Here is a 27326-nt window from a genome sequence, read left to right on the forward strand (position 1 = left end):
AGGAAGTTGAAAGATCTAAACTGTGGTATTGTTCTTAAAGGATTTTTGGAAATGATTATCCATTTTTCACAGACATGCCACTAGGATAGTCTAGAGGAGATTTGGGGCAGTGGGGTGTTCAGTAGGGCTGTGATATTATTACATGGCCTGTCATGCCATGACCAGCTGGTGACTTGTATATTAGAGGTGTGCTTACTGGATTATCAGAAGCTTTGGCTCCTATTTTATAGGGATGAGCAAAAAGGCCTAAAATTCAAGTTATAGCCTGAACTGTGCAGGGCTAAATGTTAGTTTCTCTGTCTTTGCCTTAGCCTTCTGTCCCCTGGGCCTCTTGGTTTCCCCAGTCATTTTTCTTCCATCGTGTGTCCAGAGAATCCCTAACACAGGAGGACCTATGAGGATCTCAGGGTTTGCCAGCGGGCCCAGGGGAAGGCAGTGGGGGAGCCTGGGCCTCACTCTGCACCAGTCTGTGAGAGAGGAGCTGGTGACAGTGGCCGTTGAGTTCCTTGGGGCCTGCAGACTGGAAGCAGGGACACCTCAGCCAGCACAGGCCCTGCAGACTGCAAGCAGACTGGAGGCTACACTGGTATGAGGCCTGTGAGGCATGGAGCCCTCGTCCCCTGAGGCCCAGCTCTGCCCCAGTCTCCTCTGTGGAACGCTTTTGACTACTACACCCTATTTCTTCATTCTCCTCCCTTCTCCAGTCTTCTGTGGAAATTGTCCAAATCCTGGTTAGGTCCTATCTCCTCAGCAGATGAAATCTTTGGAGTTGGGCTCCTTGTCTTGGATTTCTGCAGTTCCTATGAGCTCGGTCAAGGCAGGTTGATCCACCATGGGTGTTCCTGGTGAGTCTGAAGGCACAGCTTTCCTTTATGTCTTGGTCGTAAACTCCCAGTTGCTATTGGACTTGGCTGTTCGTGGACCTAAAGTGATTGGGAGGTGGAGTGGTGCTGAGTCAGCTGTGAAGTTTAGCAACTGGCTGAGCAGTCTGAACCAGGCCTCTGGTTTCAGGAGGAATTTGTTGAGCTTAGTGATTAGGGTTGTGGAACAAAAAGAAAACATTGGCAGATGAGTGTTTATTTTTAGTATTGAAGTACCATGCTGCATTAACATACGATATGCTTAGTATCAATCCCAATGTTTGTTGAAAAGTGTTTGGAATTTTTAAAGTTAAAAAATAGTAAAACTAAACGGTTCACATGCACAAAATTTGGACTTGCCACAGAATATAAAGTACAATTTAAATGCATAAAAAGGCTAAACTAAAAATTATTGTTGGGGAGGAGGAAATTTTCCCCTCTACTCCTCTTAAATTCTGATGGCTGCACTAATAATAAAATTGATGGAGGACAGATTAACAGGAGAAAAAGAAGCATTTTAACTCAAGCGCATGGAGCCCCCATAGGAATGGGACCTAAAAAGTAGCCACAGCAGGTAGCTTTATGCTTTTCAGACTATTTATGAAGAATTGACAGGATGAAGAAACTTAGGTTTTGGATGCCCAGTTAGTGAAGAATCTAAATGGAGCTTGGCCGTGGCGTAGTAAATTAAAGAAGTGATAAGGTTAGTTTATGTAGGCTTCTTGGATAAATTCCCTGTCTCTTGGATATAAGGGTGTTCTCTTAAAGCTCCGGATGCAGGGAGTACATCTTTCACATGAGAGATTTATTTCTTACTTTCAGGGAGACAGAAAAAAGGGTTGGAGTGTCCCTTTTCCATTGGCCGTTTCTTAAATAACTAATTCAAAATAATTAGTATATTGTTGTGGCATATTTTAGGGTGGCCTGCCTGAGTCTCAGTAATGGCATGCAGGTGTGACAAATGGCTTAGACTGAACACAGCTTCATTCTCACTATGCAGCAGAACTCTGTGGTGATTTTCCTCCCTGCCTAAGGAAGCCTGTGGATGGATTTCTTCCCTTCCCATGTCTTTCTCAGGCTCTGAAATACCTACCTGTAAGGCCTGAATACTGAGCTGTCTTATCATTGGCCAAGCCTTTCTGGTTAAGAGATTGTTGCTCCCAGCCAGGACCTCTCAGAATAAATGCTCTGGAATAGCTGGAACTGATGTCCAAGTCTATGCCCAGAAGTTCTTGATTGGGCACCGAGCCTGAGGGCTCTCTCAGGCTGTAAAAGTTTACTGGCTCTGTCCATTCTTAGCTCAGGCCCAGTTCTAAGAGCCTTGGATAGAGGCTCCACCCATGATTGAGTTCTCCGGAAGAGATGCAGCTTGAAAATGATCTCAAGGCAAGAACTGATTGGTAGGGAGGATGAACTCTAGGATTCAAGTTCAGTTCAGTTCAGTCGCTCAGTCGTGTCTGACTCTTTGCGACCCCATGGACTGCAGGGGTCCAGGCCTCACTGTCCATTACCAACTCCCAGAGTTTATTCAAACTCATGTCCATTGAGTCGGTGATGCCATCTAATCATCTCATCCTCTGTCATCCCCTTCTCCTCCAGCCTTCAATACTTCCCAGCATCAGGGTCTTTTCAAACGAGTCAGTACTTCGCATCAGATGGCCAAAGTATTGGAGTTTTCAGCTTCAACATCAGTCCTTCCAATGAATACTCAGGACTGATTTCCTTTAGGATGGACTGAGTCTTCTCCAACATCATAGTTCAAAAGCATCAATTCTACTGCGCTTAGCTTTCTTTATAGTCCAATTCTCACATCCATACATGACTACTGGAAAAACAATAGCCTTGACTAGATGGACCTTTGTTGGCAAAGTAATGTCTCTACTTTTTAATATGATTTCTAGGGTGGTCATAACTTTTATTCCAAGGAGTAAGCATCTTTTAATTTCATGGCTGCAATCACCATCTGCAGTGATTTTGTAGTCCCCCAAAATAAAGTCTGTCACTGTTCCCATTGTTTCCCCATCTATGTGCCATGAAGTGATGGGACCAGATGCTATGATCTTAGTTTTCTGAATGTTGAGCTTTGAGCCAACTTTTTCACTCTCCCCTTTCACTTTCATCAAGAGGCTCTTTAGTTCTTCACTTTCTGCCATAAGGGTGGTGTCATCTGCGTATCTGAGGTTATTGATTCTCCTGACAATCCTGATTCCAACTTGTGCTTCCTCCAGCCCAGTGTTTCTCATGATGTACTCTGCATGTAAGTTAAATAGGCAGAGTGACAATTTACAGCCTTGACGTATTCTTTTTCCTATTTGGAACCAGTCTGTTGTTTCATGTCCAGTTCTAACTGTTGCTTCCTGACCTACACAGGATTCTTAAGAGGCGGGTCAGGTGGTCTGGTATTCCCATCTCTTTAAGAATTTTCCACAGTTTGTGGTGATCCATACAGTTTAACCTTGGCTTTGGCATAGTCAATAAAGCAGAAATAGATGTTTTTCTGGAACTCTCTTGCTTTTTCTATGACCCAATGGATTTTGGCAATTTTATCTCTGGTCCTGTGCCTTTTCTAAAAGCAGCTTGAACATCTGGAAGTTCACGGTTCACGTACTGTTGAAGCCTGGCTTGGAGAATTTTGAGCATTACTTTACTAGCGTGTGAGATGAATGCAATTGTGTGGTAGTTTGAGCATTCTTTGGCATTGCCTTTCTTTGGGATTGGAATGAAAACTGACCTTTTCCAGTTCCGTGGCCACTGCTGAGTTTTCCAAATTTGCTGACTTATTGAGTGCAGCAGTTTCATAGCATCATCTTTTAGGATTTGAAATAGCTCAACTGGAATTTCATCACCTGTATTAGCTTTGTAGTAATGCTTCCTAAGGCCCACTTGACTTCACATTCCATCATGTCTGGCTCCCGGTGAGTGATCATGCCATCTTGATTATCTGGGTTATAAAAATCTTTTTTGTATAGTTCTTCTGTGTATTCTTGCCACCTCTTCTTTTAATACCTTCTGTTTCTGTTAGGTCCATACCATTTCTGTCCTTTATTGAACCCATCTTTGCATGAAATGTTTCCTTGGTATCTCTACTTTTCTTGAAGAGATCTCTAGTCTTTCCCATTCTGTTGTTTTCCTCTATTTGCACTAATCACTGAGAAAGCCTTTCTTATCTCTCCTTGCTATTCTTTGGAATGCTGCATTCAAATGGGTATATCTTTCCTTTTCTCCTTTGCTTTTTGCTTCTCTTCTTTTCTCAGCTATTTGTAAGGCCTCTTCAGACAGCCATTTTGCTTTTTTGCATTTATTTTTCTTGGGGATGGTCTTGATCCCTGTCTCCTCTACAATGTCATGAATCTCTGTCCATAGTTCATCAGGCACTCTGTCAGATCTAGTCCCTTGAATCTATTTCTTACTTCCACTGTATAATCATAAGGGATTTGATTTAGGTCGTAGCTGAGTGGTCTAGTGGTTTTCCCTACTTCCTTCAATTTAAGTCAGAATTTGGCAATAAGGAGTTCATGATCTGAGCCACAGTCTGCTCCCAGTCTTGTTTTTGCTGACCGTATAGAGCTTTTCCATCTTTGGCTGCAAAGAATATAATCAGTCTCATTTCACTGTTGACCATCTGGTGATGTCCACGTGTAGAGTCATCTCTTGTGTTGTTGGAAGAGGGTGTTTGCTATGACCAATGTGTTCTCTTGGCAAAACTCTATTAGCCTTTGCCCTGCTTCATTCTGTACTCCAAGGCCAAATTTGCCTGTTAATCCAGGTGTTTCTTGAATTCCTACTTTTGCATTCCAGTCCCCTATAATGAAAAGACATCTTTTTTGGGCGTTAGTTCTAGAAGGTCTTGTAGGTCTTCATTAGAACCGTTCAACTTCAGCTTCTTCAGCATTACTGATCAGGGCATAGACTTGGATTACCGTGATATTGAATGGTTTGCCTTGGAAACGAACAGAGATCATTCTGTCGTTTTTGAGATTGCATCCAAGTACTGCAGTTTGGACTCTTTTGTTGACTATGAGGGCTACTCCATTTCTTCTAATGGATTCCTGCCCACAGTAGTAGATATGATGGTCATCTGAGTTAAATTCATCCATTCCAGTCCATTTTAGTTCGCTGATTCCTAGAATGTCGACATTCACTCTTGCCATCTCCTGTTTGACCACTTCCAATTTGCCTTGATTTATGGACCTGACATTCCAGGTTCCTATGCAATATTGCTCTTTACAGTAGTGGACTTTACTTCTGTCACCAGTCACATCCACACCTGGGTGTTGTTTTTGCTTTGGCTCCCTCTCTTCATTCTTTCTGGAGTTATTTCTCCATTGATCTCCAGTAGCATATTGGGTACCTACCAACCTGGGGAGTTCATCTTTCAGTGTCCTATCTTTTTGCCTTTTCATACTGTTCATGGGGTTCTCAAGGCAAGAATACTGAAGTGGTTTGCCATTCCCTTCTCTAGTGGACCACATTAACCTGAGCATAAAAGCACAGGGTCTGTATTATTGGGGAAGATAGCCTCTCTTCATTCATTAGCTCCTGAGGTCTGCACAGGTGGAAAAGCAGTGGAGATTCAAGGTGTTAAAAACAAGACAACAGGCCCCAAATGGAGTCACTTATTCTAAGTTCCACATCACCAAACCAAGACTTAGTTACTCTTCCAGAAACTGAATCTTAGAGCACTCACTCAGGAGTCACCTAATCAGCACTACTTAGGGTAATCTGCCTGATGGACTCCTGCCATTCCCTGAAGGAAAGTAACATTTCAATCACCAATCTACTTGTTTCTTTTTTTTTTTGCCATACCGTGTGTAGCATGCAGGGTCTTCGTTCTGGAACAGGGATTGAACCCATGCCCCCTACAGTAGAAGCGCAGAGTCCTAACCACTGGACTACCAGGGCATTCTCCCAGTCTACTTTTTTGCTAGTATAATTTCCTTGTTCCTACTCCTTTCTGTGTATCAAAGTCTTTCATTTTGTGCAACTCCTGGAACTCATTTCTTTCTGCTAGGTTAGATGTTGCCTGATCATGATTGAAACCCCCAAAAATCTTTAAAGTATACTTTAGTTGAGTTTTTTTTTTTAATAAGGGAAATGTAGAATAATTATCAGGTTAAGCATCTGTGTTGTGAAGTGCGTAATCATTTTTGGGTAGATGTGCTTTTAAATGGCTTTAAAAGAAGGCTATTTTTTTAATTGATCAAACAGGTATATTTTTTTATCTAGAAATTTCACTGTGGACTAGCAGATCTTTCCTTAATACCAGGTAACAGAAATGTTAGTTTATTCTGTTCATCAACCTCAGTCCTCAGTTGAGTTGGAGTTGGGTAGAGGTGATAGCCAGACTGTTCAGTGTGGAGATGGAGTGGCCAACACTATTGCCTATGTTGTTACAGTGGTGAGTAATTTCTTTTTTGGTTGATGCATCTGTCTGTCTGTGCTTAGAGCAGAAACTAGCTTGGAGAGTTCAACTTCTGGAAGCCCAAGCTGCAGGAGGCAGGTATTTTCTTTTTGCAAGAATACGTGGAGGGGAAAACAGTAAGCAGCTGTTTAAAATTGTCTTCTCGGTTTTTCCACACGCCTCTGTTCTCTTGTTTGATAGCTCATCCTTATGACATTCTCAAGAATTTCACATTCCTTCCACATAGAATCTGCAAATCTATGTAAATACACTGAGATGGGGATATTTTGTGCAAAGTGGTTGACTGTTGCAGGGTGATGTTTATGCCTGCCATTTTAACCTACAGACTCAGAAGTGGATAATTTCTTAGTCATTCCTTAAACTGTCTTCTTTCTTCCCTTCCTCCCTTTGTACAGAGACATTTATGGAGGACCTTCTGCCAGGCAGTATTGTAGACCAAGGGGATATAGCAGTAAATAAACAAAGTCCCTTCCACATGGAGTTCATGTTCTAGTGGAGGAGACAGACAAATGTGTAATAATTTCAGGTGGTAATGATTTTACAAAGAAGAATAAAGCAGGTGTTTCTTAATATGAAGTAGCATTTCAGAGTTTGAGCATTCAAAGGGACCTTCCAGTATGCAGTCTAGTTGGCTTAAAGGATAGATGTGTTCTGATTCTGCCTGGAATATTTCCTGTCATTCAAGGGAAATGAGTGGAAATGTACACAGACCTATACATTCTTTGGGGCAGCATTGAAACATTTTGAGTCTAAAAGGTTTCACTTTGCCAACTTATTCTTTATTCCTTGGCAACACATTAGTTGCTGTCCAGAATACAGCTCATTATCACTTGAGTTTTATCAGTGTCCCTCCCCAAATAGTTTTAATCTTTGGGAAGGGCTGAAAATGTAGTCCTTTTTGTCATTAGTTACAATTGTGTAACTATAGTTCTAGAGTTATCTTTCCTACCCAAATGGTGGTAGCCATTATTCTCGATTTTGTAGATAAAGGTTGATGAATTTGATTAAAATTTAGTAATTTTAAAAACACTCATTGAGCTTTTACCAGATTCTAGGCAAGGAGCACTCAAGGTAAAGAAAGATGAATAGGGCAGTCCTTGCTTTTGATGAGCTTGAAATCTAAATTAGATTATGGAAAGTGCCTCTTAACATAACTACAAAGTGCAGTGAAGAGTAGGAGGAGGGATGCATAATGTGCTGTGGGAACTTTATTGGAAAAGAAAACTGGTGAGAAGCGTGGGGTGTTAGTTTCCTGGAACTGTTCTAACAAATTGCCATAAACCCAGAGGCTTAAAACAATGGGAAATTTTTCTCTCACAATTTTTGGAGACTGGAAGGCTGAAGTCAAGGTATTGGCAGGACCATACCATTCAGAGGACCATTCCTTTCAGAGGCTCTAGGGGAGAATCCATTCTAGGCCCCTTTCCAGCTTCTGGGTGACTCTTGGCATCTCTTGGCTTGTGGCCACATTTCTCTCTCTAGCCTGTCTTCATGTTGTCTTCTCTTTTGTTTCTGCATCATATCTCCCTCTGTTTCTCTCTTGTTTTTAAAAAAATATTTATTTTATTTATTTGGCTGTGCTGGATCTTATCTGCGGCATGTGGGATCTAAGGAGCTGAACCCAGGCCCCCTGCATTGGGAACTTGAGTCTTAGCCACTGGACCACCAGGGAAGTCCCTGCCGCTCTCTTATAGGTACATGTGATTACACTTAGGGCCCAACTGGATAATCAGGATAAACACCCCCTTTCAAGATCCTTAACACATTTTTGCCATGTCAGGTAATATTTACTCTTTTGCCATGTAATATTCACAGATTTCTAGGAAGTCAATTTATTTTGGAGAGGCGTGTTTGTTTGTTTTTTTTTTTCCTGTTTACTGTAGATGGAAATCAGAGACGACATTCCTTAAGGAGTCTTAGTGCTCCTAAGATGGGACTTGATGAACGAGCAGGAAGGAAAAATGGCTGGGAACAAAGTGGGAGAAGAGAGCAAGGGGGGAGGTCATCAGGGTCAATGAGCAGCTATGCTTAGTTGGAGCATGAGGTTTGTGCAGGGTGTAGAGGACAAATATTGGAGGACCTGAAGTGGGAGGCTATTTGTCATTAATACACTGGGTGAACAGAGAAGGCAACGGCACCCCACTCCAGTACTCTTGCCTGGAAAAGCCCATGGACGGAGGAGCCTGGTAGGCTGCAGTCCATGGGGTCGCTAAGAGTCGGACACGACTGAGCGACTTCACTTTCACTTTTCACTTTCATGCATTGGAGAAGGAAATGGCAACCCACTCCAGTGTTCTTGCCTTGGAGAATCCCAGGGACGGGGGAGCCTGGTGGGCTGCTGTCTATGGGGTCACACAGAGTTGGGCTCAACTGAAGTGACTTAGCAGCAGCAGCAGCAGACTAGGTGAAAATGAGTGGAAGAGGGGTGTCATCAGAGCTGTGCTTTATGAAGATTAATCTGGGGAATATGTTTGAAAAGGGAGAGATTAGTGGAGAAATCAGTTGGGAGGCCAGTATAGTAGAGAAGTGTTGACATGCAGACACTACCAAGTATACCGGGGGTGAGAATGGAATAAGGAGAGACCCTGGAATGTTAGTATCATACAGTTTGAGTACTGATGAGGGGGATTTGGAGATGGTGATGAGGTCAGTGTTCCCTGTGGAGCACATCTCAGGTAGCTTGGGTTCTTGTTGGAAAACAGAAGAGCTAGTGTGGGTGGTAAAGGGGTTGATTCATTTTGGACATACTGAGTTTTGAAATGCTAGTTAGACATGGAGGTATCTTGTTGGCAGGTTGAAATGTAGAGCTGTAGCTAGGGAGAGAGGGTATAACTAGTGTGATGGAAGGGAGGTCCACAGAAGAAAGACTAGTGGTTAAACTCTTGTGTTAACTGCTAATTTTATATTTGTCTACTTAGCTCATCTTTCTAGCGCTTTGATTTTTTTGTTTTTAATAGTTACTTTTAGTTTATTTTTGTTTGCACTGAGTCTTCATTGCAGTTCATGGGCACTTCGGTGCTACATGCAGTTTTTTTTGTAGTTGGGCAAGCAGGAGCTACTCTCTAGTTGTGGTGCCCGGGCTTCTCGTTGCAGTGGTGTCTCTTGTTGCAAAGCACAGGCTCTAGAGCACTCGGCCTCAGTAGTTGTGGCGCATGGGCTTTAGTTGCCCCACAGCACGTGGGATCTTTCCGGACCGGGGATCAACTGATACTTGTGTCCCCTGCATTGGCAAGTGGATTCTTAACCACTGGACTACCAGGGAAGTCCCACATTGATATTTTTAAGTGTTTATCTGTCTTTCTGAGCTTTGTGTCACTTGCATGTTTTATCAGTCTACCATCAGTGGTTTTATTTAAGTCATTAATGACAGAGGTGACTAGGAAGCAAAACAGAAATTGGGTGTTCAGGATGATTACAGCTATTATCCTCCCCACAATACATGTATTTATAGAAAAAGACTAGTGTGAAATATATCACTGCATTTTGGTAATCTGGGCATTCTAAAGGTGTGTATCCCAGTTATCTTTAAGGAATATATATTATTTCAGGAAAAATGTTTTATTAAGGGTTGAAGTGGTACATATCCCTAGTGCCTACAAAGTTGATATTGATAATAAATATCAGGCATTGGTAAGTGCTATAAAGAAAAGAAAGCATTCTGGGTCTTCTTGGCGGTCCAGTGGTTAAAACTCTGTGCTTCCATTGCAGGGGGTACAGGTTTGACCCCTGGTCCAGAAGCTAGGATCCTGCATGCCATATGACCAAAATAAAAATAAAAATAATTTTTTTTTTTTTTAAAGAAAGCATTCTAAGGAGATAGAGAATGATGGAGATGGAGATGGAGGTGGGCCATTTTTTTAAGTAGGGTGGTCAGGAAAGCCCTCTTTGAGGACATTAAATGAAAATTGAGTAAGGGATGATTGAGCAATGAGAACATTACAGAGTTAATGTGAAGGCTCTGAATCAGGAATTAGTTCAGTGTACAGAGGGACAGCAGAAAGGCTGTGAGTTTGTCCTCCCTGGAAATCACTGGTATAGGAAAGAAATATGAGAGGTACGCTGGGAAGTTATGCTAAGGTAGTGAGAGGTCATTAAAGGATTTTAAATGGGGGAATTGAATGCACTGATACATATTTTAGGAAGATCACTGGTTATTTGTGAGGAGAATGGATGGTGAAAGGAGCAATTAGGAGACCATTGCAGGCGAGAAATGATGGGGGCTGGGATGAGCCTGTGTGCGTGCATGTGTGTGTGCTCAGTTGTGTCCAACTCTTTGTGACCCTATGGATTGTAGTCCGCCAGGCTCCTCTGTCCGTGGGATTTCCCAGGCAAGAATACTGGAGTTGGTTACCATTTCATCCTCCAGGGGATCTTCCCAAGGCAGGAATCGAACCCACGTCTCCTGCTTTGGCAGGCAGCTTCTTTACCACTGCACCACCTGGGAAGCCTGGTATGAGCCTAGTGACTGTGAAGATAGAAAGGATAGATTTGAGATATATTTTTGGTAATAGAACCAACAAAACTTGAATTGTTTTTCAACTATGGATCATTTGCAGTTTGATTTACTGCAAATCAAAGTAAATTTACTGCAAATTCATTTTGTATGAATGAATGAATTCATGCAATTCATTGGCTTTAAAACCATCCTCTGTCCTCACGCTGCTGCGCCTTTCAGGTGTTGGCATCATCCGAAGACTCCCATGAAGATGCAGGCCAGTGCCTTAGCAGCTGGGGCTCTGCCTCTCCACCTGTTCCCTTTTTCCTCAGGCTGTTGGGGGAAAGAGAGCTCAAGTGTCTTGTCCCACAATCATATAATTGGATTCTAGAGTTCTAATTTGCCATCTTGGGCCAAGTACTTACTCCAGAAGAGTTATGCGGCCCCCCACCCACCCCGCCACATTGAGTTATACTGGGGTTAAAATGCCTGTTCATGAACTTGTCATTGTGGGAAAGGGCATGGGAGTAGATTTTAGAGGGGAGTCAGCTGCATGTCCAGTACTTGGGGAAAGATGAGAGAGGAATTAAGCAAATTAAGCATGACTCCTGGGTTTCCTGGGTGGTGCTCGTGGTAAAGAACCTGCCTGCCAATGCAGGAGACGTAAGAGATGCAAGTTCGATCCCTGGGTCAGGGAGATCCCCTGGAGGAGGGATGACAATCCACTCCAGTATTCTTGCCTGGAGAATCCCATGGGCAGAGGAGCCTGGCGGGCTATGGTCCATAGGGTTGGACAAAGAGTTGGACAGGACTGAAGCGGCTGAGTGCACACAGCACCCAGGTTTCTGATTTATGCTGGATACAGATTGTGGTGCCATCAACTGGCTAGCTAGGCACTTGAGGATCAAGAGTTTTGTGGGCAATGTCAGTAGTTCTGTTTAGATATGTTTGAGATGTCTGCGAGAACTTTCTGGTGGAGATGTCAGTAAGCAGTTAGAAATATAGTGTTTAGGTCTGGAACTGGAGGAGAGGTTGGGGTTGGTGATATAATCATCAGAGTCATTGGCATGGAATTGGTAATTAAAGCCAAGGTGCTGGATGGTAATACTTAAGGGAGTGAGTGTAGTGGGTCCAGAATTGAGCCTAAAGCCAGTCCAACATTTAGAGGACAGGTAGAGGGAAGATAGCACAGGAACTAAAAGCAGCTAGTCAGGTAGAATGAGAACCTGGAAAGTATATATCATGCAAGCCAAGAGAACAGTGTTTCAGGAAAGACGTGTTCAACTAGATCTGATATTGCCACGAGGTACCATAAGATGAAGACTGGAACATGCATTTGGTTTTGTGTCTTCGAGGCTGTTTTGTTTACTTCGTGTTAAGAAATTTTAAGTTCATTTTTGTGCTCAGAGCCTGGGACATCAGACTGAGGCCCCAGTGGTTTTTCTCTGCTGAGGTTCGGGGTATCTGAAAGTCACATGCATTTCAGCTGACCAGGCACTCTTTTTTTTTTTTTTAAACCTTTGTATTAAAGGAACTTTTCAAACACAAAAGAGAATAGGTTAGTCAGTTTGTTTGTACCCATTGTACAGAAAGTGAAAGTTGCTCAGTTGTGTCCGACTCTTTGCAACCCCATGGACTATACAGTCCATGGAATTCTCCAGGCCAGAGTACTGGAGTGGGTAGCCTTTCCCTTCTCCAGGGGATCTTCCCAACCCAGGGATTGAACCCAGGTCTCCCACATTATAGACGGATTCTTTACTCAGCTGAGCCACAAGGGGTGTGAAAAACACATTTTTCCTTTTTTTAAAAAAATACTTTTTTGGCTGTTGGGTCTTACTTGTGTCACGTAGAACCTTTGATTGTGGTACACAGACTCCCTAGTTGTGGCACACTGGCTTAGTTGCCCCAAGACATGTGGGATCTTAGTTCCCTAACCAGGGATGGAATCCGTGGTCCCTGCATTGCAAAAGCAGATTCTTAACCACTTACTTTGTCTAGTAATCTTTGTAGTAGGAGCTGTTGGAGATGTGTGACACTGAGGCAAGTACTGGATATTGATTTATGATTTAGGGGCTCATCGGATGAATCTAGTAGCTCGTCCTGGTTCCATTTTCTTCCTAAGGTCCAGGGAGTACATTTGAGCCCAGTTTTGAGATTGCAAATATATTTCTTATCTTATTAACTCTTTTTATTTCTTACTTATTATTTTTTTATTTTTTATTAACTTATTTCCCATCTTATTAACTCTTGGTAATATTTGATAAACTTTCTTCTTTGCATGAGCCTTGTTCTAATAATGAAGAAACTTAAAATTACTTTGTCCCCCAGTGAGGATGGACTCATTTTTTTTCTTAAATACTAATAGAGATGCCTGACAATCTGATGATAAGAGTACCTATTGGATTCTAGCAGGGCTTCTGATTTTTGGTGTTTGACTCTGAAGGACAGTAGAAAACAAGTGGTATCATTAGAACAGAACTGTGGGCAGAGCCTCCCAAGAAACAGGTGATTTTTTGAGCTCTGGGAGTCTCTGTCCTGAATTAAATAATGTCTTCTGATGATGACTGGTACTAGATTAGACTTGTATGCTTGTTCTTTTAGTAAACAGATGTGTTTACTCCAGAGGGAGGCTTTAACAGGGAAGGTGAAGAAAGGATAATACCTGTTTGCTCTGTGTCATCCAAACTCTTGGTTTAATGTATGGGAGTAGCAGTTTTGAGGAGGTTGGGACCTAAACCAACAGTGTCCGTCTGGATTAGAAAGCCTTGTATTCAGGTAGGCTGCTGCTTACTTTTCTGACCTCTTTCTCAGACATACCTGTGGTTTTTTTTTTTTAATCCCCTGTATCACTTATTATTTATTTGGCCACAAATGACAGAAAACCCAGAATAACAGTAGTTTTCCAAGATAGAATTGCCCATATTTCTCATGTAATAAGCAGTCCAGGATCCATACAACTTTGTTCTTGCTACATAGTTGTCCTCTGTAGGTAGTTTTTCCTGATGGTCTCCTCTTCTTATCTGGTTGCTTAGACATTGGTAATAGATGGTTTTCACCTCATAGGCCAAGATGGTTGCTGGAGCTCCAACTAGCCTTTCTACAATTCAGTCGACATGGAGGGAAAAAGGTGCTCACAACACTTCTGCTAATATCTCATTGACCAGATTTGGAAAATGTACTCTTGGTTCTAAGCCCAGCTAAAAATCAGGGCTTCTGTTCTAAGAAAGAAGGGAAGCTCAACAGTGGGGCAATGGACTGCAACCCTATAATGCCTCATATGGTGCTTTTAAGAGTGTGGAAGATGTTGAAATGCTACATGTTGCCCAGCTCTGCAAATCTAGTAAACCCAGGATCCTCTCTGAATGATTGACTGTGGCTACTTAGGCATATGTGATGAAACTTAGTGTCCTTTCTGTACGCACCGTGCCAGATGTTGGGAGGAAGTCGGCATATCTCCCTTTCCCCCACTGAGATTGTGTCTGCAGGAGGAGACCATACAGTGTGGAGTGCATTCTTGAGGGAGGGCGGGGGCCACTGGGACACAGGGCAGCTGGGAAAGGTTTGGAGATCTGTTAGCTGAGATCTGAAGTAAATTATAATTGGCCAGAGGAGAGATGAATTTCTAAAGAGGGCAATCTGCATAGACTGTTCTAGGAAGGAACAGAATGAGCAAAAAGCCTAAAGTAAGAAAGTACAGTCTGTTCTAGGAACTGACTGTAGGTCAGAATGGCGGAGAGACAGGAGGCTGGAAGGGTAGACAGGACTCTGATCCCAAAGGGACTTGTAGATCATTTTAAAAGTCGAGATCTAGCCTTTAGATGGCAAGAGGAGGAAGAATCACCTCTGTTTAGTCTAGGGAGCTCCAGGAGGAGTACTGGACAAGGAGTGATACGGTCAGGTTTTCTTTCCAGAAAGACCTTCCTGGTGCAATGTAAAGAGTAGAGTGGAGGTAGGAACAGACTCAGGGCTGGAGATAAGGTGGCCAGTTGGGCGTTGCAGTTACCTGGAGGGAACAGTGTTGGCTTAGGAGTTCCAGAGGCAGTGGGAACGGGTTCAGTTCAGTTCAGTTGCTCAGTGGTGTCCAAATCTTTGCGACCCCATGGACTGCAGCACGCCAGGTCTCCCTGTCCATCACCAACGCCCAGAGCTTACTCAAATTCATGTCCACTGAGTCAGTGATGCCATCCAACCATCTCATCCTCTGTCATCCCCTTCTCCTCCTGCCTTCAGTCTTCCCAGCAGGGTCTTTTCAAGTGAATCAGTTCTTTGCATCAGGTGGCCAGAGTTTTGGAGTTTCAGCTTCAGCATCAGTCCTTGCAGTGAGTATTCAGGACTGATTTCCTTTAGGATGGACTGGTTGGATCTCCTTGCAGTCCATGGGACTCTCAGGAGTCTGTTTCAGAGGTAGTGATCAGAGACCAGGTGATAGGAGCCGAGGGAGGAAGCACGAAGGCTGATTGACCACCTTTTCACTTGAGTATTCAGGGGAAAGGGAATGAATTTGTTTTTTTTTTTTAGTACCTAGAGAATTTTAGGTATCTGTGGGACATCCAAGGGGGGGACATCAAGTATGATTGGGTATGTGGGTCTGAAGCTCAAGAAGAGGCTGTTGGAGGCATCAGAATGAATGAGATTACTCAGGAGAGTGTGTAGCAGAACAGAAGGAGCACCCAGCACGGAACCTCTCGGAGCCCCTCAATTTAAAGGGCAAGCTGAAGAAGAGGAAGCTGCCAAGGAGAAACTGGCTAAAGAAGGCCTGGCTAGATAGGCAGGTGGGAAACCAGGAGGATGTGCTGCTTGGAAACCAAGAGAGGAGTATTTCTCGCTAATAACATTAAAAGTTGCTGCAAGGCTGTGCTGGCAGCAGAGAACTGGGAATGCCCAGGGATGAAGGTGGCTTGGTGTGGCCTGAGGAATGAAGGTCAGTCAAGGGTGAAGGTCAGTCAAGGGAAAGGGGTGGGGTGTTCAAAACTCTTCCCAAAGGTTCACCTGTGAAGTGGAGAAAAAAGTGCTTTCTTTGGATGAGCCTGCTTAAGTGGTGTAATATGAGGGCCTGGGGTGAGGGGGAGGCTGGAGGACAGAGGGGAGGGAGGGGAGATCAATGGAGCAAGATGCTGAGGAGGGGGCAGGATGGGGGTTGGCTGCATGTGAGCTGTTCCCACTATGGCTCTTCTGGAAACAGTTGTCTTCCCATAGGAACCCTCTCTAGGCCCAAGACTGGCAGTGGTAGATTCTCTGCAAAGAACCCTGTGGCTCCTTGGAAATAGTATTGTCTGGAGGTAAAATGGTTCAGAGGCAGAGCTGGGTTTTAAAACCCGAACCTTTTGCACGGGCATCTTTCCACGTCCTCTCTCTGGAGCTCTTTGGTGTGGAGAGCAGTTACCCATGGAGGTACTTTAAGGAAGCAGTCCATCTGGAGTAATTGAATGCATATTCTGTGGACCACATTATTGATATGAGGCTTTTGAAGGCAGGGTGTGGACATTTGGGGAATGATTCTAAACTTTCAGAGCCAGGCTCCTCCCCTTTGATCCTTTGTTCAGACAACTGAATTTGTCAGATGAGGTGAGCATTAGAAAAAGCTAGAAATATTTTCTTTGCTGTTTCAATCACCATGCACATGCACACGTACACTTTTTTCTCCCTCCAATAGGAACTCAGATGAAAGCTTACTTGGCTTTTTTCAGTGACAGGGACACAGAGGTCTCCTACACTCGTTAGGGATAAACCTGTCTCTGGTAATTTCTTTCATGGAGGTGTGTGTGTAAGTGGGGGAGTTGATTGCCCTGGTATCTGGCCACACGGCTTGGTTAAGAGGATGGCAGGTGGGACTTCCCTGGTGGTCCAGTAGTTAAGAATCTGCCTTCCAGTGCAAGGGACGCAGGTTTGACCGCTGGTTGCGGAACTGAGATCCCACATGCTGTGGAGCAACTAAGCTGGTGTGCTGCAACCAGAGAAGCCCTGTGCTGTACAGTGGAGACCCAGCACATCCAAAAAAAGCAGAAAAGATGGCTGGCATGATACTTAATAGAAAGATTAGGCTCAGCCTGCTGATTTTCCTCCAACACAAGGTTTATAATTTCCATCTAAAGCAGTGGGAAAAATAATTTATGTAAGGTGTGAAGACACTCAGTAAATGAAACTTACAAATTTTAATACAGCTTAGTATGCCCTAAACTGCTAGGGTTCTCTCCTGGGTTTCCTACCTAGATTATAGCAGAGAAAATGAGTCCTACATATGCTATACTGGGCCAAGCCAGGTCACTTCTCAGGCCAGAAAGCCTGTCCTTGAGCACAGGGACCTCCCTCCTCCCCTTATTACTGCTCCCTGGCCCTCCCTCACTGGCATCTCTTGCTTCTGTTGAAGGAAGGCTTCTGTGCTATCTGAGCCCTGGCTCATTGGTGTCTGGGCAGTTGTGGGAGGTAGAAGGGACCTGGAAGGCTGGTAGGGGAAGCTTTTTATGCACGAGTTCCTCTAAAAATGTTAGCAGGTCTTATCTGAACCCTTGGTACACAAGACTCTCCATGTGTCTATCATATCACCTAAGTGTTTCTCCCTTAGAGTCTTAAGTGAACCAGAAGGAAGGAGGCCTCAGAGGTAACTTTTTTTTTCTTCTCCTTTTAAAGCAATGCTCTTATTTCCTGTTTACACCAGCACCACAGCCCACTTGGGAAATGGCTGCAGGACTGTGGGAGGATGGGCGGTGATTGAGATAGAATCTGAGAGATAGGGTCTGCTCTATTCAACCTCTGATCTGGCTCCTTGGTTGAAAAGAAAGGGAGGAGGAGGGGATGCCTGGGAGCTGAGCTGAGCTTGCAGCAGCAAGGCAGCCTTTCCCCGCTACCGTGTGCTGGTCCCAGAGCTCCTGAGCTGGATCCTTAGACCCTCAGCTAGCAGAGAGAGGGGATGAGAGTGGGCACTAGTCTGTCTCTGTTACAAGGGTTGCTGCCGAGGCAGGGGCCTATCAGACCTGGCACACGAACAGATCTGAGCTGATTTTGTCATATGCTCAGTGCAGTCCAGACACTGTGGTCCATGGTAGGTTAAGAAGAATTAATTAGCTTATTAGTCCAGTAAATCTTTGGGTTCGTACTGTGTCCCAGGCTCTGCTTAATGTGGTGGGAATCAAGAATTCCAGGGTCACTGACCCACCACTATGTCTGACATGTATGTGATGTTTTTACCACGTTCCCCAGCTGGCACAGCCTCAGTTATATACATATTTTGATAGGTTCCTCATAAAGCAGGCACAGGAAAGAAAAGATGAACGAGGTAAATAGAAGTAAGTTCTAATGTTTCCTTCCACAGCTCAGTGAACTGTGCTGTACACATCCCATGTCAGGGAGTGTTGGTAGGTCTGCTGCCTGTGTTTCAGACTTCCACCTTTATGGGAACTTTGAGAAGTGGATCATTTCTGAGTTGGGGCCACCTGTTGGAATGGAAGACAGGAAAGAGGAAGCAAGGCAGGCAGATGCTGAGTTCACAGAATTGATTAGCACACGGGCCGCAGCAAGACTTGATAAGCACTGTTCTTTCTCACTCCACCGTCCTTGGGAAGGATGCCCAGGTTGCCTGGGATGGGTGTTTAAGGTTCTTGGGCTCCTGTGCTGTGTGCCGTGATCAGCGTACTGGAGAATGGGGATAGGATGGAATTCAGCAGGTCCCTGTTGCTCTTCAGTCCCTTTATAGTTTTAATAGACTTTCACTGTTGTTGCATTTGATCATTCCAGCAACCAAGTGAGGTAGGGGGCACTTTCCTCAGGGGGAAGACCAGGGATGGGAGGCCTGTGCTGAGTGTAATGAACACCAGGGCTGGGAATTGACTGGCTGCCTCTGCCTCCTGCAGAAGGTCTTTCTTGGCATCTGCCTGTCTTTCCATCCCCTGGAGGAGCAAACCAGTGAAACGCTTGACATCTCTGATTCTTGGTCCTCACATGTGCCACTTTCTCCTGGGCAAAGCCTTGGGCTCCAGGTTTTTGACTCCTCCTGGGTTCACAACAGAAGCTGCTGCCAGCATTCACCTCCTCACTGAGGCATAAGCAGCCCAAGTGGAAGGCCCTGCCCCCACAGAGGGAGTAGCCAGAAGAGCGCAGGGTTTCCAGGTTCTCTGAGGCTTCTGTTCCTTCGTCTGCTCTCTTGGCAGCCACACCTGGAGTCCTGAGAGCTGGCTGACTTACCTCACCCTGATCCATGACTTCCCAGGTTGTGCCCTTTCCTCCTGCACAGGGGTTTGCCCTTCTGCCTTTTTCGACTCTGTTTCAGCTTATGGGAGAGAGGTTATCTGTGTAGGTGTTTGTCTCCTTCTCCAAGGACACCTCCAGTGAAGGGCTCTGAGGATCTTATTCAGTGGCCTGGGCTGAGGCCCAGGACCCTGGCGTTACTTACTTGCTTTTAAAAGTGAAGTCGCTCAGTCGTGTCTGACTCTTTGCGACCCCGTGGACTGTAGCCTACCAGGCTCCTCTTTCCATGGGATTTTCCAGGCAAGGGTGCTGGAGTGGGTTGCCATTTCCTTCTCCAGGGGATCTTCCCAACTAAGGGATTGAACCTGGGTCTCCCACGTTGCAGACAGACGCTTTACCATCTGAGCCACCAGGGAAGCCCTTGCTTAAAGGCAAGTGACAACTGGAAAGTTAATCTCCTTCAGGCTTATTTCTTTAGTTTACTTCATTTCTTAGTTGTTCATCCCAGGCCTTATGTCTTGACAATAACAACAGTCACTGTGTCTTTGTGACATTTCTCTATGTCCTTTTACTGCTTTCTGCTTCAGGATAACTCTCTTCACTGCACCTCTTCCTAGTAAGGAAGGAGAGGAGTCAGATACAGTGTTCTTTGGGCTGACATTTGTAAAAGGGTCTGCAAGGTCCAGAGACTTAGTCCCAAGCCAGAGCTCCCTGCCCCTCCCCTGCATGGGCTCTGCCAGGGCTCCTTCCTGCCCTTCCTAGCTTGGGGAACGCGCAGCCTTTGTGAGTTTCCTTGACAACAAGATGGATAAGTTAAAAATAGCTAGTGCTAGAGCTTCTGTGTATGTGTGTGTGTGTGTGCGCGTGCACACATGGGCACGCATTCGCAAGCATTTGTGCCTACATACATACCGTTTCGCCTGCTGTTGTTAACTCAGTCTCTGTGGCTTCTACATACTCGTGGAGAACATCTGTGGGAGGCCTTGGTGGGGCCCTGTTACTTGCTCTTTGCAATTCTTTGGTTTAGAGGTCAGATCTAGATAATCCCATAGCATCATTACCTCATATCCCTGATGGTCGCTGATGGGAAAAGGATGATAATGTTAGCCTGCAGCATGGAAATCTGTTCTGAATGCCTCCGTCTTCACTAAGTGTGACTGGAGAGAGAGAATCTCAGTTACACTTCGGGGCATTGCTGCATTTCAGAACCTTGAGGGGCAGTGGAATAGGACACAGCTCTGGGTGTGTGTCTGGTTATGTCTTTCCGGAGAACCCTTACACAGATGAGGAGGGTCCTTTCTGGTCTCCTTTTATTAGGTAAGGAAGTGGAATACAGCACTTGGGTGACTTGTCCACTGGCTCAGCCTGGTGGAGGAAGGAGCATTGACCTCATCAGCAGCAGCTGTGGCTCTTTTCCTCAGGTGCTACTGATGCGGACACCTCCATAATGTCGTTTTTTTTGTTTTGTTTTTTTAAATTGAAGTATAGTTGATTTACAGTGTTATGTTAATTTCTACTGTACAGCAGAGTGACTCCCTAAGTTCTTTACCAAAGCCCCCCATTTCTGTATCAGCAATCCTGTAGTAGTTAAGCCTTCTGTTTTGTGGTGTTATCTCAGTTGTAAGTTAATTTAGAAACAGCTGTTTCTTTGAGAGCAGGGCTGCTTTACCATAGCTGGAAAAAATTCCTCTCTTTCTCCACCATCTTCCATGTATTTGTCAGCATCTGTGTGCCAGGCATGAGGATATCTTGTCTTTAGGGGCCTTATGGTCAGTTGGGGCAGCAGACAATTACAAAATCTCCCACCAACTCCCCATTGTGGCCAGTGCTGAGCGAGAGGGAAGAGGTCTGATTGTGGGTGAGAGGAGGACTGAGGTGGGTTGTTAGGGTTTAGAGGAAACTGGGAGGACATGTTAGTGATACAAAGTACTTAAATTTGGGACATATTAAAAAAACTCCTACACATAAAAAAAAGCAAGGAAACCCAGTAGAAAACTGACCAGTGACTTGACAGGCACTTCACAAAAGAAGATGTCAAAATGGCCAAGAAATGTGTGAAATGGTGCTCAATTTCATATATTTATTAGTCACTAAAGAAATTCACATTGTTCAATTTGAAAAAAAAGATACAACGTTTTGTTTTTTCGTGTATGTAATGAAATCTTGGATGATTTGGTGAAACATCCTGCTGCCATTACCAGTTTACTTTGTTCTGAATCACTTAACTGAAGAATAAAATGGATTCTGAGATGCTTAAATATTTTAAAAGGAAATGTAGTGGAATGAACACATTACCGTCAGAGACCTGTTATAGGAGATTTGGGGCCAACTATTGAATTTCTCAGAGCTCCTGTTTCTTCATTTATAAATAGTGATCTTTCTATCTGCCTTTCCTTCCTTCCATAACTGCTCAAATGTTCACAGGTACGGGAAATACTCTCAAAATTCTGAAGGGCTACTCAAATACTATGTAGTATCATGACTTTGATTTCAAGTGATTTGATTTCTCCTGCACCTCTTCTCACGGCATCTATTCTAAATTCCCCTAAGAAATAAAAGCTTGGTACTTTGGATGGAGGACCTGTTGCTGGCATGCTCTGGTCCATTCATACAGGCTGGGGAGCAGGGTGAGTTCCTCCAGGCATTTCCTTATATGACTGTGACCTGGTGGCAACTCTGTGAGTGACATTGAAGTGTCTGCTGACACCCAGGCCTGGTGGCAGGGGGAGGGCAGTGGCACACACCAGTCCTGGTGAAGTGTTGACTAGAGTTAGTGGTCCCATAGGGCTTCCATACCTGACTGGGGCTGGCCTCCTCACGTGGTGGTCTTGTGAAGCCTGGAAGTAACACCATGGGTTTTCGGGAGCTCTGTTGCAGGAGACAGTAGCCTGCACACCCAGCTTCCCCCGAGAGAGCCTGTCCAGAGCTACTAGTTGTCCTGTGGCTCCAAGAGTCCCCAGCTTATTGTGGTTTGTGGCAGAGCAGGAGCTGTTCCCTGTGTGACTTAGGTGTTGGTGGAGAGGCTTTTTCAAAGGCAGATGGGTCCTTTTGGATGTTTACACCCAGTATCCTACTCAGCGCTTTTGATCTTTCCCTCTTCTGTTTCTCTGCTGTGCAGGAGTCAGAGTCAGAAGTGAAGGTAGATGGAGAGACTGCATCGGACAGTGAAAGCAGAGTGGAAGCTGTCTCCCTACCACCCTCTGCAGATGATACCCCAGAGGTTCTCAACAGGGCGCTTTCCAGCTTGTCTTCAAGGTAGCTTGGCTTACTCATGCAAGTGCTTGCTGAGGGCTCTGGGTCTCCAAGTGTCATGGAAGACCTGAAGCCCTTAGAGAGCCCACAGTCTTGTAGCAGGAGCCCACATCTGTTAAAGTGTGAGGCCCAGACCTGCCACTTTCATTGGTTATAGTCTCCCCTGCCTCTGCTTAAGGCTCCACTGAGTGTCATTGAGTACTTAGCAGTGACTACAAGCACAACCTGAGTGGATCTGGCCCTTGAAGGGTACCCTAGGCTAGCTGGGAGGTACTGTCCAAAGAGCAGGAATACATGGACATAGGAGTAGTCACTGATAGAGCACATGAAGATAAATGGTCCTTGGGGTCTGTGACTAATGGGCAGGCTGCTTTCCACTGTGGAGCCTAAATCTCTAGTTCAGAATTCAGTTTTCCTTCTCCCTACACGTCTGTTTTGGACAGTCCTTTGATTCTCCTATAGGAATTAAGAAACATCTCAACTTCGGTGAATTCAGAGTTAAAATTTTGGTCCCTTGAGATTCTGGTCCTTCTGATTCCAGCCAAGTGGGCAAACTCTAAGACCCCAAAACATTATATAAAAGTGTGCCTGGGCATGCCTCCCACACATTTGTCCTTTTGAAAGGCTGTATTGTGCAGTGATTAGGATTACGGGTTCTGGAGCCAGATTGGCTCCCAGGATTCAATTCCCAGCTTAAGCACTTCACAGGGTATCATCTGTACATCCACTTCCTCATCTGTAAAAGCTAGTAGTATTGAGGGTTGAATCAGTTAATACACATGAAAGTCCTTGTAGAAGTGCCAGGTGCATATGTGCCAGGTGTGATAGCTGTTATTACCACTGTGTTTGATACTTCTATTACCATAGTGATGCAGGAGCAGAGAAATGTAGGATTCTGCTGCAGCAAAAATGTTAATAATTTTTTCTCAGAGACACCCATAGAAGCCATCTAAATAGAAACATAAGCGGGGTGCAGGCAGACATTACATTTCCCTTGGGATTTTTGCCTGATTCCTTCATTAAAAAACAAGTTGGGTGTATTTTTATTGCAAGCCTTGAGCACTTGCTGAGTTTAGTGTAGATAAGGTGATGGCTCTGATGAGGTGAGGTGACCTGCTTCTTCCAGCATATAGCTACTGCCTCTGTCAAGATGAAAGACATACTCCTGGAAAGCATTGACCTCAGAGCCCTCTTATCCCAGAAAGATAAGAGTGAAAAAAAAGATAAGAGTGAAAGAGCCCTCTTATCACCCACCTTGAGTTTGTGCTTCAGTTCTTTCGGGCTCCTAACATGTTTTCTCCTTCCCTTCCTCTCTAACTTAGATGGAAGAACTGGTGGGTGAGAGGCATCCTGACCTTGGCGATGATTGCATTTTTCTTCATTATCATTTACTTGGGACCAATGGTTTTAATGATGATTGTAAGTGCCATTTACTTGCTATTTTAGTTTTACCTTCAGTTTTCCCTGCACGTCTAGTCATTTTAAGTGCCAGGTGTTGGGTTGATTCTGGGAATCACTTGGGGTCCTGGCTGCTCAGACCACATCCGCCCTAGAATAGCTATGATTTCTCACCTTCCAGCAGCCAACTGGAGGGTCATTGGCACAGGCCAGTTGTAGGTGATTAAAGATCACTTTAAAATTTGATTTTATTACTTCAGCTCTTTGGTCAAACTGGGAACCTGGCTATGATTTGGTGTGACTCTTGATTTTGTTTCTTGTTTTCCTGGGGCCTCCCTCATAAGTTTGGGACTTTTGATACAAAATTCCAGTCCACAGTACTTTGTTCTGAGTCTTCCCATTGTCATAGACAGCATCAAATGACTATACAACTGACGACTGAGCAGAGCAGTTTGGGACTTTTCAAGTATGTATTTTTATTCAGAGTCAAAAATGGAAGAGATTGAGTCCTGGGGGATTCTACAATAAAAAGTTAATCAGAGTTTCAGAAGCATGTATTTATTGTGAGAAATTGGATCTGCTCTGTGTGACATAAAGGGCCTCCCAACCCTGTTGAGTGATGTGAGAGAAAGGAGGGGAGCAGAAATCACTGGAGGACTGACATTGTTCTTAAATATAATGGTTTTTCTTGAAGGCCTTTGACCTGTTGGTTTCTGTTTCCACAGATGATAAGAACTGAGGAGATAGCAAGTGTTTTAATTCTTTTGTGTCCTGCAGGTGATGTGTGTTCAGATTAAGTGTTTCCATGAGATTATCACTATTGGCTACAATGTGTACCACTCCTATGACCTGCCCTGGTTCAGAACCCTCAGCTGGTAAGCTCTCTAGCCCCACAGAGACCTTTAACTGGTTTGGACAAAGGTTTTGTGGTAGGTAGTTACAGTTGTGGTTGGAGGGAGGGGTTGATGGCCACGGACCTTCATAGCACCTTTGAGACCAAAGTATTGCCTAGGCCAGACTGAGTGGCTGACTTGGAAGGAGTGGTTCTTCCTTAGAAGAATCCAGACCAGCTGCATCTGTGACCATATTTGCATCAATATTTGGATTCCTTAGACTGCACAATGGCCCCTGTTTTCTAAATCAGTACATTTTTTGTGCTCTGGTATCCCAGCATCCCACAATAGTCATCTGGGAGTTGTCAACGCTGGTGTTGCTGTTTCTAGAATTTGGCTTGCTCATCCTTAAAACAGATAGTAGTGACCTAGTCAGTGCTTTTCAACCTGTGGTTTTGGAGTCCTAGTTCCTTGGAGGTTCCTTGGGTGCCAGTGGGCAGGCGTGAGACTGAATGCAAGGGATCTGGGCTCCTCAGAGGAGCTCAGCTTTCTCCTCCTAAGAAAGGGCTTGGATGTCCTTAGGTTTTTTTTTTTTTTTTTGGCTGTGTTATGTGGCATGTAGGATCTTAGTTCCCTGCCTAGGGATTGAACCTGGGCCTGGCCAGTGAGAGCAAGTCCTAACCATTGGGCTGCCAAAGAATTCTGGGCTTGTCTATCTTGAAGCCAAAGCAAAACCTGTAGTGCAGATGATGTCCAAGACACCTTCCTGATCTGAAACCTTTGCTGTATTGACCACACTCTTCCGAGGTGGTGACGTGTGAACAGAGCATTGTGTAGTCCTGAGAAGACTTAGGGCAGATACAGACTCCTCTCACTCTGCTGTGCTGGGTCTTGGGCATTGATTTCATAACTTACCAGGCCAGAGAGTAGTGTTTTGGGCCCCAGCAACTTGGTTATGGCCAAGGGAGCTGACATGCTCATATTTGGGCTGGACACATCCTTCTCAGAGATGCTTCCTTGTCACCCAGCAGCATAAGCTGCCTTGCAGTCACCACAGGGCCTGTGCCTGCCCCCCTGGGTTAAGATGTAGGTTTCTCTTGTGGGTCTCCTATAGCTGGAAAGCAATCTTAGGAATTTTATTAACACATTCAGGATGTTTGACCCCTGACTGTGGTCACTGTTCAAAGGAAGTGTTTTTCATGTAAACAAAGCTTGTTTGGGAGTTCTTGAACTTCCACAATTTAAAAAAAAAAATGGAAGAGATAAGAGAAGCTCTCCCCTTTCTTTGATGTCTGGATATTTATTGAGTGTTTAGAGTTGGGTTGCTCATTCTCATACTCAGAAACACTAGTGAGGCTGCACATGTATATGGACCATGGCTTCTCCCTCCTTGGAGCTCCCTCTAGTTGAGGAGAGGGGTTGTAAACAAGTGATGAGTTAATGCTAGTGAAAGATTTGTGTGTCAGAGCCAGGCATCAGAGAGGAAGACAGTCTGAGATGAAGCATAATTAATTGCTTAGTGAAAAGAGCAAGTATTTCGCACTATAGAAATAAAGGCAGGGGAGGCAGATACCACATTCCATCATGCAGGGTTTTATGAAGACAATGGTATTTGAGCAATGAGTGATAAAGTGGGTAAATGAAGAGGATGTTCCAGGCAGGGAGAAGAAAGGAACCAAGCAGACAGACAGAAAGCCAGAGAAATTTCATTTTGATAAGCATGCAGAGTTCCTATCAGGAAGAGTGGAATGAGGTACTTTTCTGGGGGTTGTCTTACAGATTGAGTGTTGTTAGACCTGGCAGTGCTATAGAAGGGGCATAAACTGGGTCCCAAGTTTGTGATAAATGGAGAGTGAATGAAAGCCACAAATTTCTAGATAAATACCTCACCTACAGGGTCACTAGAGGACAGGGATCTGTGGTCTGCTTGTCCTGCTGTGGGCTGCCTGGGGGGTTCCTAGGGGTTGGGTGGACTGCTGCTCTGGTCCTAACAGCCTTGCTGTAAGGGAGGGGCCACGTGTGCTCCCTTCGGCAGTGATCTGTCTTCTTTAACAGGTACTTTCTGCTGTGTGTAAATTATTTCTTCTATGGCGAAACAGTGACAGATTACTTCTTCACTCTGGTCCAGAGAGAGGAGCCTCTGCGGATTCTCAGTAAATACCACCGGTTCATTTCCTTCACTCTCTATCTAACAGGTATGTGTTAAGCGGCTTGCCAGTTGTTGCATATGTCTTGTTTTTGCATATCTGCTGAGTTGGAGTTGGGACGTTTCTTGGTTCATATAAAGTTTTGATGACTTAACTCTGACCACACAGGGAAGCAGAACTAAGGACTCTGCCTTCCATGAGCTGTAGGAGCTCTTTACTAAAAGAAATGAGGCTGAGGGGCTTGTGTGGTTGCGGGAGCTGTAGTCTGTGCCACCTGTCCATGTGTTTCAGCCTCTGTTGAAGGACCCCATAGCATTGTTGTGTCCTGACTCTCTTGTTGGCAGAGATTCTGCAGGGTGGCCAGAACAAAACCATCCAGAAACTTGTATTTAAAAAAAGACTTTTCATTGACATATACATACTATTGTATATAAAACAGATAACTAATAAGAACTTACTGTCTAGCATAGGGAACTCTGTAATGACCTATAAGGGAAAAGGATCTAAAAGGTGGATGTATGTATATGTATAACTGATTCACTTTGCTGGACACCTGAAACTGACACAGCGTTGTAAATCAAGTATATTCCAATAAAAATTAATTTTAAAAAAGGGACACTATAGTGCATTAGAAATTTTATTGATTTGGATTTAAAAAGACCTGTGACTTCAGAAGAGCCAGGAACTTACTTTGAGTCTCAGTTAGCTCTCCTGTAACCTAGAGCTAAAATGGCAGAGTTACTATGAGGATTTGATAAGCTATATTGAAATTTGGCAAACGGTAAACTGCTCCGTCAA

General features: G+C 44.4%; 1 protein-coding gene across 2 annotated transcripts in view; it reads left to right on the forward strand.

Moving 5' to 3' along the window:
* The window catches only part of CDS2 (CDP-diacylglycerol synthase 2), a 60078-nt gene that overhangs the window by 20388 nt on the left and 12364 nt on the right, over positions 1–27326 (forward strand). The window contains exons 2-5 of one of the 2 annotated variants that reach the window (XM_043480459.1): positions 22017–22153; positions 23473–23569; positions 24326–24423; positions 26437–26576. In XM_043480459.1, coding sequence (XP_043336394.1) covers positions 22017–22153; positions 23473–23569; positions 24326–24423; positions 26437–26576 — 472 coding nt within the window. The remainder of the gene's footprint in view (positions 1–22016; positions 22154–23472; positions 23570–24325; positions 24424–26436; positions 26577–27326) is intronic. The other variant, XM_043480460.1, reaches the window with a different exon arrangement.

Source organism: Cervus canadensis, chromosome 10 (assembly GCF_019320065.1).
Source record: "Cervus canadensis isolate Bull #8, Minnesota chromosome 10, ASM1932006v1, whole genome shotgun sequence".
In the NCBI taxonomy this organism is placed as follows: Eukaryota; Metazoa; Chordata; class Mammalia; order Artiodactyla; family Cervidae; genus Cervus; species Cervus canadensis.